Genomic DNA, 14,799 nt, shown 5'->3' on the forward strand with positions numbered 1-14,799 from the left:
ATAGTTCTTCACTGATATATACAATAACTAACATGGCATTCAACAGACTGAGTTTTCCAACCTTAAGTTTATCAGGTGATGTGTACGGTGCCTCGGGGGCGTAGATGCGAAATATATCTGCAAGACAGCAGGCCACGAGCAGTCTGACATCTTTGTCTGGGTGTTTGAGGAAAAAATCTGAGGCGAGATGCAAGGCCAAGTTCAGATAGAGTTCCTTCTCCTCCTCCGAGTCCTGGTCCATATCCATGAAGGTTTTCACCACCATCTGAGGTTGAAAAACACCATAGAGCCGTGTGTCAACCACGCATCCACGCAACAGTGTGATGTAAGACACTCTAATGGGGAACACACTTTCACTTGGCAGTCCTTCTTCAAAATAGACATAAGTGACCTAGCCACAGAGGGAGGAAACTATCTACAAGCTGTAAAAACGGCTTGAAATACGAGCATAAAAATGATTATTTCATTCTGTCTGATAAAACTTCAGCTGAGGTTTCCGTTTGTTTATCTGTGTAAGTGCCCTGTAGAGAGCATTACAGGTTTCTATTTACAACTGTTTTTTGCAGCATTGAGCTTTAAAGCCAAATCACAGGCATGTCTGTTGAGCATGTGAGTTAGTGACTAACTAACTAACTAACTAACTAACTAAAGTAAAAAGGGGTGGGGTAATTAAAAAATAGAAAAAAATGATCGTTAGTTCCAGTCCTTGTAGTATGTTAATATTACAAACTGTTTCCGCAGTTTTATTTATTTTTATACATGTACATCCATTGTATATCTAACCGAAGAGTGGTACAGACATGCTTCAGTACCCATTATTCATTGCAATTACATGGGGGAAAAAATATTTTCACCACTAATCAAACTCTTTCCACTTTGATGAATGACAGATTGTTCCTCACCTTCAGTCTCCGAACCATCTCCTCCTTGGAGATCTTATCGGAGATCTCCTTCACCCCCGGCGGGTAGGTGATTTTGCCGTCTGTGGCTCGATTCTTGGAGTGAGCCATGCTCTCCAATCAGTGATTGCTGAGAAAGAGAGAGAGAGAGAGAAAAAAGATATGTTCATATAAAAAGAACACTTATAAATGAACAGGGAATTTACATCAATTACTCTTTTGGAAAATGTGCTATTAAAGAAATGATCTAATGGATTCTGTATAAATCCTGGATCTCCCCCCCAAAAAAAGTTAAGGCAAAATCTTTATTTATTTATTTTAGAAAATTGCAGGATGCTGGCCAAAACTTCACCTCCTGTGGATGGTTAAATATTGATGACTCCAAAAAAAAAATCCATTTTAGAAAGAGCAGTCTAATGCATTTCATTGCCACATAAGACATTTAAATTCAAAGAAATGCTACACTTTCAATTCAAGCTGATGTGCACAGAGGTTTTGCCGATTATCCAACTAAAACACTACACCCACATATCAACTATAACACTAAGCGTTCTAAATCTAAATAGACAAGTCAAAAATGCAAATTAATCTAACTGCATAAGTGAAGTGTTGTGCAGGTTCATCAGCTGTAATTCATGTTATAAACAAGTTATAACAAGTTATAAACAGCACATTTAAGCCTACTGGCATAATGAACAGTACAGATTAAATAAGGAAAGACACTATCAAATGCTTGATCAAGCTAAGTTTTTATCCAAGTAACAAGAAGATGGAGAAAGATGCATCACTTGTAATTTTTTAAAAGGCAAATTCTCTTTACATCACAACAATTAGGGATATACCGGTAGACACGATTAACCGCAGGGCTCTACACTTACTTTTTGAACAAGGAGCACTGGTGCGCCTAAATAAAAAAATTTAGGAGCACAGACAAATATTTGGGGGCACAGTCATTTTTGTTGTATAAGTTTATCATTATAGAGCATGTGAGCGGAGTGGAGCGGGAGCGAGCGGGGAGCGGGAGCGAGCGGGGAGCGCGAGCGGGCGGATCTTGGACAGAGCGCAGAGCGGCAATTTCAAAAGGACGAGCGTCGCCCTATTTCCCGCTCCAATTCCGCTCCGCTCACGCCACGCATCAGTCAAAAAATGCGCCATGAAGAAGAAAAAACATATATAGGCATAGCCTAAGTCGCACTGGACTATAAGTCGCATTTATTTAGAAATTTATTTCACAAAAAAACAATGTTACAGATGGGACAGTTCTCCGTTACGGACGTGAGCGCTTTGACAGCGGCACTAAAAGACTGCTTTAAAACTTTCACTGAGACCTCAAACAGAAAGCACAAAGCCTGTCTTTAAATTTAATTTCGTTTTGTATTAATTGTATCTTAATTTTGATCAGTGTTTCATCAACCAATTGTCTGGATTTAATAAATAAGTAAATATATTAGAAAATAGATAATCACGACACGAAGGCGCCGGCAGGTGAACCTGGAGTTTGTCTCATAAATGAACCGAAACTCAGCGTATAGCCTACTTGCCTGACAGACCTGAGACATATATATATAAAGCTTGAAATGTCTACTTTTAAACAGAACAATTCAAAACTAAAGAAAACCGACTGCTCTCTTATGTAATCCGTATGAAATGTGCATTTCTCTCTGGGGCGTTCAATACTGCGAAGATCGCGAGTCAGCATCTTTCCAGCCGACACAGACATAAAAAAAAAATGGTTTATTAGTAAACAATTAAACTGTCTCCTGCTATATTTTACATATTCATAATCATTAATTTTGCCAGTTCGTTGTGACAGCTTTTAGGTGCGTTATTGGGCCCTTAGGCCTACATGTTACATGAACGCATCAGCACCGAAAACATGGAGATTTTTTTTCTTTTGGGGGCATTTTGTTTGTGTTCAGACTTTCTCAGCTGTCTTTAGGCGCGATGTTAGAGGACACTGCTAATAAAGTTGCTAGAATGGCCTACACATATTGGATTCACGTTTATTATTATAGGCTATTTAAAAAAAAATACCCCATTTTTTATGCCGTTCATATCATTTTATTTTGTTGTATTTATCCGCCATACCTTGGCCGGTCCGTGAAAATATTGTCTGATATTAAACCGGTCCGTGACGCAAAAAAGGCTGGGGACCGCTACAAGTGATATACATGTAGATTTTTTTCCTTTTTTGGAGCGAGCGGGGGGCGATTTGAGTGGAGCGCGAAGCAAACTGCGTTGAGCGCTGAGCGAAAATGAGCGGAGCGGCCTGATGTAGCTTTGAGCGGGGGAGCGGAGGGGTGAACAGTTCCGTGAGCGATGAGCGGAGATTCTCACCGCTCCACTCCGTTCATATGCTCTGAAGATTTAGGCCTAAATAACTGATCTCCCGGTAATATAGTGTCCTACTCAGCCCCTCCTCATGATGATGTATTTGCAGCTGTTTCTATAGAAAAATGATGTGTCACTCGCACAAGTGCGCCCAAATATTTTTTCACGTTCGCACGCCGAAATATTTACTCGCATGTGCGTGTGAAATGGGCGCACTGTAGAGCCCTGAACCGGTAGGGATTTTGGACTATCAAATCGCAATTATGCTCATGCGACGTTGCTGTGCTACGCAGTCACAAAAGCTTATCGTTTGTATGCGTTTTTAAATATCGCCGTTTAAAAACAAGTGATTTTTAACCATTGAAGCGCCATAAGCAGTGAAAAACTTTGAATTTGCGATTTCAAAGAAAAGTCTGAAACTCCGCTCTTAGGCTATGTTCACACTTAGCGTCTTTTTTGACAAGAAAAAGTTGACAACGGCGTTTTTTTAGCAAAAAAAAACGCTGGCAGCGTTCGGTTACAAATAGCAGCCGAGCGCGTTTGTGGCTGGCGCATATACTGACGCGTCTTGACCATGCGTCAACATACGACGAAAAGGGTACCCCCATAACGTCCATATGTGACGATTCGGGTTATGGGTAGGTTTAGGTATGCGTTAGGGTACCGCTAGGAGGCACTGCTGGTGCGCTTCTGTCTGCGTCTCATATTGACGTTAAAGGGGTACCCTTTTCGTCGTATGTTGACGCATGGTCAAGACGCGTAAGTATATGACGTTTTGGGGTGAGACCGGGCTGCTATAACAAGAGCTGCAACAGTAGCCTAGTGCTGTGTGATGCAAAAAATGTCGAGAAAGAGAAAGTTGGCTCTTGCGTTGGCTTTTGAAGTTACCGGGGAGGAGAATGTCGGTTCACAAAGACGTTTGTGGGTGCACGACAGACAGTTGTTCTTGTTGTTATGGAAACGACAGGTCTCGCTACTCGCTTGTCATTGGTCAGCTGTCAAAAAGGCGCTTGACGTAGGGCGTTCTTTTCAGAAAAGTTGAACTTTTTTCAACTTAAAAAGACGCTCTGAGCTGCAGAAAAAGACGCCGGCGGTGGCGTCTAAAAAAGCGCTCAGGACTTTTTTGAAAAAACGGTTTACTCCATAGGGTTATAATGTAGAACAGACGCTGGCAGACGCTAAGTGTGAACATAGCCTTAGTTTGCATGTTTTGATGTCCACATATTCTTTTTTCCAAGAAATTACTGGATATAGCATTTCTATTGTTGAGAAGCGGCCAAATATTAAATGTTAAACAAGGATTTGATCTGCTGTAAAGTGTAACAACAACAATCACTGGCACGTTGGCGCCCTCTACAGGCATTTGTTATAATACATAATGTTCATAAGTAGATTGTCTATATATTATATTATGCATTTTAACAGTGTTTCTATAAAACTATGAGATTACTTGATTGATACTTTATTTGAAACAAATATTATTGCCTCAGTGTAATTATATATGTTTTTAAGTCAATTTAAAGGCTATTGTTTGCTTGAGTCTATTTTTATTACCATAAAAAAAATTGTCCGATTACTTGATTATTGTCAAAATAATCGACCCATTACTCAATTAACAAAATAATCGCCCTACTTATTAGGGGTGTAACGATACACGTATTCGTATTGAACGGTTCGGTACGAGGCTTTCGGTTCGGTACGCTTTACAAACCGAACATTTCGTTGGACCATTTTTCCTGCCGGTGCGACCCAAAAAATTGTTAGCAGTCGCGCTGGCACGACCGCCACAACGTTGTCCAACAACATCAAATGGCAAACGGAATGAAAACGGAATGAAACTGCACTACTCATTATTTTGTGCTTCACGGACCATTTATGAGTTTGGACCAATGTCAGTGCAGCGCCAGCCGATCTTGATCAAGCGACACTGTTACTAACACAGCGCTAAGAGATCCAGAAAAGAAAGCATTTGAATTCGCCACAGAAGTAATAACATCGCTGCGAGATCTAGTGAGAAGCATTCAAATTTCTCCATTATTAATGGATCAAACAGCACTGACATGGAAACCAGGAGAAACATTGTGCCATGGTGGATGAAGTAGTTAAAGGCTTTAAGTCCACAGATCAGCAACATTCACCATGAATTTAATGTAGTAACACTACAGTAACCATGGAAGTTTGGCAGGAACAGTAAAATGCTCTCAAGTACGTCACATCTTTTTCCAGCACTACAAATCTCAAATATTATCATATTTAAAAGTAATTTTTAATGTGATGACCAAAACATTTGTTCATCCTTCAAAGATTACCCCCATTTATAAAACTAAATGTTTCAAGATGTAGGAAAACTCACACTTATTTAAAAATATTTATTTTAATTTATTTTTTTATTTTTTTAAATCAAGGAAATTTCTCTGGCATTTCTTTCTTTTTGCTGTATCAAAAACGGATTGTGTCGTTTCGAACCGAACCGTGAATTTTGTGAACCGTTACACCCCTACTATGTGTCAAAGTGACCACGTATATTTCAAGTAAACATTTATGACATTTATGTCTTGAGTGAACAAACAGGTGAGAAAGAAAACGCATTAATAGATCAATGCAGTCGGTCTTAAAGTGACAGCATCCAAATGTACCTGCTGTTAGGGCTGCACAATTGCAATTAACAAATAACATGAAATTGCGCTTAAACATTTAGGTGAGAGATGTAAAAAAAAGATTGTTTAAAAAATTCAAAAACAGCCAAATCAGTTTGTTCACTCATTGTATTTGTTTTTTTACAATGGGGTAATTATGTTGTTAAGAGTTTACACAACACAAGGAACCTTGATTTCAATCTTTGAATTAAAGTGAAAAAGTAGTACAAATAAATACAATAGAATAAAGATACAAATGCGTTTTCACACCTATAGATCGTTTGTTTTGTTCCGAAACAGGGACTAGGCCTAATTTGTTACAATGTTGCAGTTTTTTCTTGGTACGGTTCGCTTTCACGAGGAAAACTTTCAAAGCATACCAAGATGTGTTCACGCAACTCACATGCAAGTACAACTGTCCTCTTATTGGTCAGAGTTTCCTCTGCGTCATCCATCAAGATGATTGACAAGTTCGCTTCCTGAGCTTATTGTGGCTTTATTTGTAATTGTCAAGACACACGCAAACACTATACGAATGTAGCCGCCATTGCCGCTCTTAAATTATATACTACATTCGTATTAATACTACAGCAAATTCAAACACGCTCTCTCTGGATCTCCGAGCGCTGTTATCAAACAAAACACGAATGTTATAATGCAGCTAGAGCAGGAATCAAGGCTTTATCGGGACAGCATTCATGCACGGAGAAGCTCAATTACACAACATTTTAAGATGAAGAGGTGCTCTTTTGGTTTTCAACTGTGATTACTAATGTGCTCACTCACAGAATGAGACACTACTGCTATTTATATAGCACATTTCCCGTTATGAATTATAACAACATTTGTTTCGTTGGTCCGTTAGGTCGGATTGCTATCACACCTCAAGCAAAACGCCCCAGAGTTAATTTGTCACCACCTCATTCAGGCGGTCTCAGAGCGATTGTTTTGGTCAGGATCCGAGTGTGATTGCCATGTTCACATAATGCCTAAACAAACCAAACCAAGGGAGAAAACGCACCAGGTTCCGAAACAAACGCTCAGGTGTGAAAGCACCCTAAGAGAAAGGTTTTTTGAGGTAGGTCTAGTATTCAGAAATACTACAGACACTAAGTAAAGAAATCAAATGTAAAATAACACTGGATAGTTTTTTTAGTCCTGTATAAATCAAAATTTAATTAGGGATGCACCTAGTGTTGTCACGGTACCAAAATTTCAGTATTCGGTACCGATACCAGTGAAAATCCACGGTTCTCGGTACCAATTTCGGTACCAAAGCTTAATTTAGCTTAAATTTACATAATTATATTAAAGTGTATATCACAAAGATGGAAACTGTAGTATTAAAAACACTTTACAATAAGATTCCATTTGTTAGATAACATTAGATAAAATGACCTAACAAAAAAAACAATAGTTATATACTGTCACAATTATTCTCTTTTAGGGGTTAATTTAAAAATAAATTTTTTAAATCAAAAGTTAACATTATTTCTGTTAACATTATTTAATGCACAATGAATGAAGTGAACAAACATGACCAATCAAGTGTTTTGTATTAAATAACATTCACAAACATGAATTAATGTTGTAAAAATATATTGTTCACTCAATGTGTTATGTTAGATATGCTAAGAGTTATCCAGCCAAGAATAAGACTAGAACTGCTTTTCTGACGGACTGATATTAATGACGGCTTTTTATTTCTCATCTCCATAAATATATCTAGTAGTAAAGCTAATGCAAGGGCTAGAAATCAATTAATAGGCCAATGTCACACTTCCTCGTCGTCATGGAGAGCGCAGTTCGCACAAGCGTTTGTACTCCCGTGGCGTCTGTCGTTGCTATGCATCCATGAACGCACATGGAAAAGCGAACGCGCCGCTTCTATTATGAGCGCGCTTGCCGCGCGCCATTTGAAATAACGTATCTGTCTGCACGCGCAAAAACATCAGCACCACATCAGCAGCAGCACCGCCGATCGCCATCAGCGCTTTTATGAAGAGGACGCAACTGCACGCGCTTCGGGCATGCACGCGCATGAAGTACCGGGTTTGAGAAAACCTGGTACCGTGACGTTTAAAAAAAAATTAGTACCGACTTGGTACCGAAGTACCGGGTCTTTTGACAACACTAGATGCACCAATTCCATTTTTTCAGAACCAATCCGATCTCAAAAATTCGGAGTATCGACTGATACCAAATCCGATAGCAGTTTTTTTTTTAAATCAAGTAGAATTTCTATAACTCTGTGTTGAACTGATAGTCACTCTTTTGTGTGTTAAACACAATCTACTAAATACAGACAACTTCATTATAAAGAAAAACAACAAATAAAAAAAATATATGATGATAATCTATGACAAAAATGCTATTATAAACTAGATTAGTGGATAATTCAGCAGTAAAAGTTACTCTAGAAAAATCACGAGTGCACAATAATTGTATAAAATCTGAAAATGTAATAAAAAAAACATTATTTAGTGGGGAACAAATAAGAGACAATAAGTGTAGCACTAAATCTGTATTTGTATTGTATTGTTGTAAAATACATTCATGAAAAACAAGTACACAACTACACATGTATGTATATGTATGTATACAGTGTGTATATATATATATATTTATTAGGGGTGTAACGGTTCACAAAATTCACGGTTCGGTTCGATACGATACACTTGTGTCACGGTTCGGTTCCGTACGTTTTTGATACAGCAAAAAGAAAGAAATGCCAGAGAAATGTTTTACTTTGAGCAATTCTGAAGCTATAATTGACTCTTCTTAGGAGCATATAAAACAAAACAGCTCCTTGGAAAAAATGAAATGTAATATTGTAGTAGTTATAAACAAAGGTTTATTTTAGTTCAGATTATGAATAAAATTGCTGCCCTCAAATGTTAATGTCAAAATAAAACCGACGTAATGTTACTTGAAGGCATTATAGCCTACTATTCCTGCCAAACTTCCATGGTTGCAGTTAGTGTTACTACAGTAAATCCATGGTGAATGTTGCTGATCTGTGGACACTGGATAGTTCATTCATGGCACAATGTTTCTTCCAGGTTTCCACATCAGCGATGTTTGATCCGTTAACAACGGAGAAATGTGAATGTTTCTCACTAGATCTCGCAGCGATGTTATTACTTCTGTGGCGAATTCAAATGCTTTCTTTACTGGATCTCTTATTAGCACTGTGTAGTAACAGTGTCGCATGATCACGATCGGCTCGCGCTGCACTGGTCCAAACTGATAAACGGTCCTTCAACCACACAATAACGAGCATTCCGCTTGCATTACGTTTGCCATTTGATGTTGGGCAATGTTGTGGTCGCGCCGGCGTCTCTATTATGAGCGCGCTTGCCACGCGCAACGTGCCTAACATTTGAAATAACGAAATGACGAACCGTTCAGTTTGAAAATGCGTAACGAAAACCGAACCGAAAGCCTCGTACCGAACGGTTCAATACGAATACATATATATACACATACATATACGTGTGTGTGTGTGTGTGTGTGTGTGTGTGTGTGTGTGTGTGTGTGTGTGTGTGTGTGTGTGTGTGTGTGTGTGTGTGTGTGTGTGTGTGTGTGTGTGTGTGTGGCGATTCAAACGTTACCGATTCAAAATCGATTCATAGAATTCCAAAAATCGATTCTTGTTGTTTTTTTGTTTTGTTTTTTTGAAATATACATTTTTTGGTATTGTCCTGAAATGAGTTTAGCTTGCCATTCCCATAGATGGCGCTGCATCGAATTCACACTTACGCCTGCACACTCTTGTCATAGCCAAAAGAAGAAGTGCAGCAGAAGCGAAGCGGAGCAGAAGGAAGGCTGGCTGGCTGGCTTTGTGGCGTGTCTGTTTTTATTTCGGCTCCCATGTTAACAGGTTAGAGCTTGCACACAGCCTGCGTGACACGTGCGTCTCAGGTGTGGCCCGAGTCGTGCGGAAAACGTGTGCATGCTAGAAATAGAACTGACGCCTATTTTTCTCGCGACACGCAAGCGTGTTGGAAGCATTTCCAGGCAAAATAGAATGTTTATATGTCATTTTGACACGAATATTCATATTAATAAATGACATTTTGATGTTTGAAAGTCTAGGTTTTGACATAAATGCAGATATAATGTAGGCTTATTGTATTTTTTTATTATCGATTTTCAAAAATTGCACCTGTCAATACAGAACGAAATATTCTGTAGCCTATTTTGCCGTCAATAGCCTACTCCTTAAACTACATTTAGCAGTATTGTTTGTTTAATCTGACTACAGCACTTTAAAGCTAAATGTAAAAAAAAAGAACAAAAAAAAGTATTTAAGTTTTAATTTAAACTTGAATTAAATGTATTCGAAAGCTGGCCAAAGCTTGGCACTTTGCACTGTTTAGTTGCAAAAGTTTTTATGAAGACAAAGTAATATCAAACTTCATTTAATTTGTTATTTATTTTCTTTTAAATTGTATGTCTACTGCAATCACACAGGAAAAAGTCAACTACATTTACGTACTGTGAATCGTTTTTTGAATCGAGAATCGTTTTTGAATCGAAAATCGATTTTGAATCGAATCTTGAGACTAAAAATCGGTATCGAATCGAATCGTGAAATTTTCTGAATCGTGCACCCCTAATACATATACTGTATGAACACATACATGCATACACAAATACATGCATATACACATTTACATATACATACATACTATAAAATTAAGACATCTTTTAAATGTATAGCACAGCTGTTTAATGAGGCAGCAACATATGATAGATAGGACAGAACAAGAAAGGCTATTAATAATCTTTCATTGCGCAAAAGTCTCATCTTGGAGAGAGTTTCATCATGTTGACTGTTGTAACCGAACACGACGCGCTGTTTGATTCCTTCTGTGAGATGATGTGGCTTCTAACACAGAATAAGGCACACAACATATTTCATAGTATTCTATACAGTGATGAAGTATAAATATACTTTATTATCATGAAAATACCCAAAAAGGCTTGAAGATCTCTCAGATAAACCATATATTTTGTGTTTATTAGTCACGTTTAATCAAAGCATAATGTAATCTTCTGTTTATTCAGCTACAGGCAGCGATAGTATGATGCTCATAGGGATTTCCTGGAATGACGTGCACTATTGTCTATTTCTGTGGGGCATATTTGGAGTTTCTGCGTCAGAGCGCCCTCTGGCTTTCAGATGGAGCAGCATTTCCTGCTGATCACAGAGCCATGCTGCACTGACAAGCTGCGCATAAAATAACCACAGCCCTTGCCAAATAGCGGTTTAATTTCAATTAATCATGCAGCCCTACCAGCTGTCATTATTAATGCTAATCATAAAACAAAAAAAGACAGTGAAGACTATGCAGTGTTTTTTATAAAATTTTATAACATTACACACAACATAGTATTTCTTATTTCTAGCGCTTTAAGTTTTTGAGGTAGATCCATTTCATTTGTGTCTTTGTTCTAGTTTGTTTTCCTATGCTTGTAATTCATTTCTTTGATCTTGCTTTACTTTACTTGTCTTCAGTAAGCCTTAGTGATCGACCGATATATCGGTCAGCCGATATATCGGGCCGATATTTGCGGGTTTGACGTGTATCGGCATCGGCCGATACGCGGCTGCTGCGTTCGCCGATTGTTTTTTCCCGGCATTATTTACAGACAGGCGTCCGCAGGCAGCTTTGTGTTGCTGGAGACGCTGCACGTGCAGCCCATGCACTGCCCCTCCCACACTAGCTGAGTGCTGGAAGCCTCTTCAAAACAACGGTAAGTTTTAAAATTTCAAAGCATCTTTTAACTGTTTGACTTAGCTGAAATATTGCCATACACTTTGAAAGTGGAAACACGTTGCTCTATATGTGTGTGCAACTATAGCTAGGCAAGTTTGAGGGTCCAAATGGAAAACGCGAATGCCGAATATATGCTTGTCATTGTATTTAGGGAGCTGCAAATAGCTAAGTTTGAGGCTATCCATATGCATACGGCAGCTGTTACAAACACTGGTCATAGGATTAAATAATGCCGACGTTGGTTCGTGATTCCGTGATATTTGTGGGAGTTTTATTCAGCGAGGTGGTCGAACTCAGTCAGAACACTCCCTGAGGTAAAAGAATCGACGCGGTTGCGACACGCATGCGATGCAGCGCGCTCGTTTGTCCCGGCGCTCATATGCCGTGGTGAGATGAAAAGTTGAAAACATTTAAACTTTTCAGAATGCCGCAAGCGCACGCAGGTTATGTGACAAAAAAACAACTGACCTTTCCATGACAACATCGAAAGCTCGGCCGAACAGCTGATCAAAGCTGGACAGGGCAGGTTTTTATTTTTCATCTCCATAAATATATGTGACGTTAGTCGTAAAGGGCTTGAAATAAATTAATCCTTACTTCCTCGTCATCATGAGTAGAGTGCAGTTCATAGTTGCATAGCAACGACAGACGCCACGGGAGTGCAAGCGCCTGTAGAAAGGAGAAAGCGTCGCGGCTGTGCTTACCACACGTTTTTAGACGCGATATGTGAACAGTCCCTAATTCATAATAAACTGAGAATCTATTTGTTTTAAAATTGTTTTTGTTTTGTTTAAAATGGTGATCACAATTACATATATCAGACAACTACACAGAATAACATGTTCCAATCTATTTAAGTTTAAGTTTAAGTTTTTAAGTTCAATAAATGTTCCTTTTATAAGTTCAATAAATGTTCCTTATTTTAAATTGAGACTTGTAACATTTGTTATCATCATTGTGTCATTTTTATGATGTAAATTGAGTGAGCAAAAGCAGTATCGGCTCCAAATATCGGCCCAAGAAAATCGGCAGCCCGTATCGGTCATCGGCTAAGGCTGATGAAAAAAAATCGGTATCGGCATCGGCACTAAAAAATCCATATCGGTCGATCCCTAGTAAGCCTGAAAGTTTCTTTTTTACTTGAAAAAGGTGACAATGGTATCAAAAAAAGTTACATCATAAAAACCTTATTTAAAGCAAAAATAACTATATTGTGATATATCGTTATCGTGAAATAAAATAATTCATATTGTGATCTAGCCTAAGATTTTGGTCATATCGCCCACCCCAACAACAATGAACTATTCTTTGCTTGTCATTAGCCAAGTTTACATCCAGTTGTTGCGCTGTTTTGTTATTGATAAAGTGAATATGCATTAGGGATGCTTCGATCAGGATTTTCACAGCCTATACCGATTACCAATTTTTTGTCATCATGATCGGCCAAGGGTAGATGGAGTAGTGGTAATTCTACCACAGGACGTCTGTAATATTAATGGGCAATTCGCACGGGATAAGATATCTCAGTAAAACTAGCAGAAGTGAAAGGGGTAACTCGATAAAACAGTTATGTCCGGTCGAACGATGTATTAATTAATTAACTTCGGATTGGATTGTCAAGTCAAGTATATTTGTATAGCGCTTTTCACAATACAGATTGTATCAAAGCAGCTTCACAGTATTAAATTAAAATAATACAACAAGGTTTGTTTCTAGTGGAATTTATTGATTGATAAAATTAAATTAAATATCCCCAAAATATCCCCAACTGAGCAAGCCAAAGGCAACAGTGGCAAGGAACCGAAAAACTCCATTAATACCCCTTTTCCACCAAGGCAGAACTGGTGCTGGTTCGGAGCCAGAGCCTAGTTTCAAATCGGTTCTTTGTTTTTCCACCGCCAAAGCACCAGCTCCGAACCAGTAAAACTGGTTCTTAAGTAGCACCAAATCATTGCAGGGTCTAGAACGGAGCCAAGAAAGATCCGCTTGCGTCAGAGGCTGGGGGCGGGGTTACCGTGGCCAACAAGACTGAAGAGAAACTTGTGACCGCCATTTTTAAATAGCAGCTAGTCGAGCTAATAGCAGCTCGATTATAATATCCGTCTATGTAAGTTACGGCGAGCTGCACGAACGCGTTGGATTCGCCGTGTTTGGATGCCGATTTATTTTCGCAAACCCATGAGCATCCATAGTAACGCAACGTCTATTATTGTTGATGCCTTGTTCGAGATGCATCGGACCAGCATGGACCGATCAGAGCTGCGGGAGTGTTTGGAGATCATACGACTCCTTGTGCTTTTTGATCGCTTTCGCAGTGCTTTGATTTCATGTGCTGATCGTTCTGCGAGAAGCCGATGCATCTCGAACAAGTCTGGTGTGTTTGTGTTTGGCGCTGCCGAACCTAGCGTTGCTGGGCAACATGATACGTATGCAGTGACGTAAGATATAGCTCTGTTGTGGCTCTCTGGCCGGTGGAAACGCAAACCGGTTCTTAGTAAGCTCGTCAGTCGAACCAACTCCGAACTGGCAATAGCTCTAGCTCTGAACCAGCACCCGGTTCTTGTTGGTGGAAAAGGGGTATAAGTGACCTAATGCTCCATCAGGTGACCCAATGGAGAAAAAAAAACCTTGGGAGAACCCAGGCTCAGTCGGGGGCCAGTTCTCCTCTGGCGTTTATGAACTAGAGGCCGGATTTAACTGTAAGATTAAAAATATTATATGAATGCCTGGCTGAAGAGATGCGTCTTTAATCTAGTTTTAAACTGGGAGAGCGAGTCTGAACAATGAACAGTATCAGGAAGGCTATTCCAGAGTTTTGGAGCTAAATGTGAAAAAGCTCTCCCTCCTTTGGTGGATCTGGATATCCTAGGTATGACCAAAAGCCTAGAATTTAGTGATCTTAAAGAGCGCGATGGATTATAGGGCGATAGAAGATCCGTTAAATAGACTGGAGCTAAGCCGTTTAGGGATTTATAAGTCAGTAGCAATACCTTGTAATTAATACGGAATTTTATAGGTAACCAATGTAGTGATGATAAAATCGGTGTTATATGATCATATTTTCTTGACCTAGTAAGGACTCTAGCAGCTGCATTTTGGACTAACTGTAGCTTGTTTATTGAGGATGCAGGACAACCAGCTAATAAA

The 14,799-nt window shown here is 39.1% G+C and overlaps 1 protein-coding gene and 1 long non-coding RNA gene across 3 annotated transcripts in view; one reads left to right on the plus strand and one right to left on the minus strand.

Moving 5' to 3' along the window:
• LOC309505970 overlaps positions 1-14,799 on the plus strand; it is a 293,235-nt gene that overhangs the window by 276,512 nt on the left and 1,924 nt on the right. The gene's annotated exons all lie outside the window — the stretch shown is intronic.
• The window catches only part of pds5b (PDS5 cohesin associated factor B), a 53,448-nt gene that overhangs the window by 30,451 nt on the left and 8,198 nt on the right, over positions 1-14,799 (minus strand). For both annotated transcript variants that reach the window (XM_082179462.1, XM_082179463.1), the window contains exons 2-3: positions 903-1,029; positions 62-265 (exon numbers count right to left, since the gene is read on the minus strand). In XM_082179462.1, coding sequence (XP_082035588.1) covers positions 62-265; positions 903-1,010 — 312 coding nt within the window. In that variant the 5' untranslated portion in view covers positions 1,011-1,029. The remainder of the gene's footprint in view (positions 1-61; positions 266-902; positions 1,030-14,799) is intronic.

The sequence above is a fragment of the Leuciscus leuciscus genome, assembly GCF_965113295.1.
Source record: "Leuciscus leuciscus genome assembly, chromosome: 9".
In the NCBI taxonomy this organism is placed as follows: domain Eukaryota; kingdom Metazoa; phylum Chordata; class Actinopteri; order Cypriniformes; family Leuciscidae; genus Leuciscus; species Leuciscus leuciscus.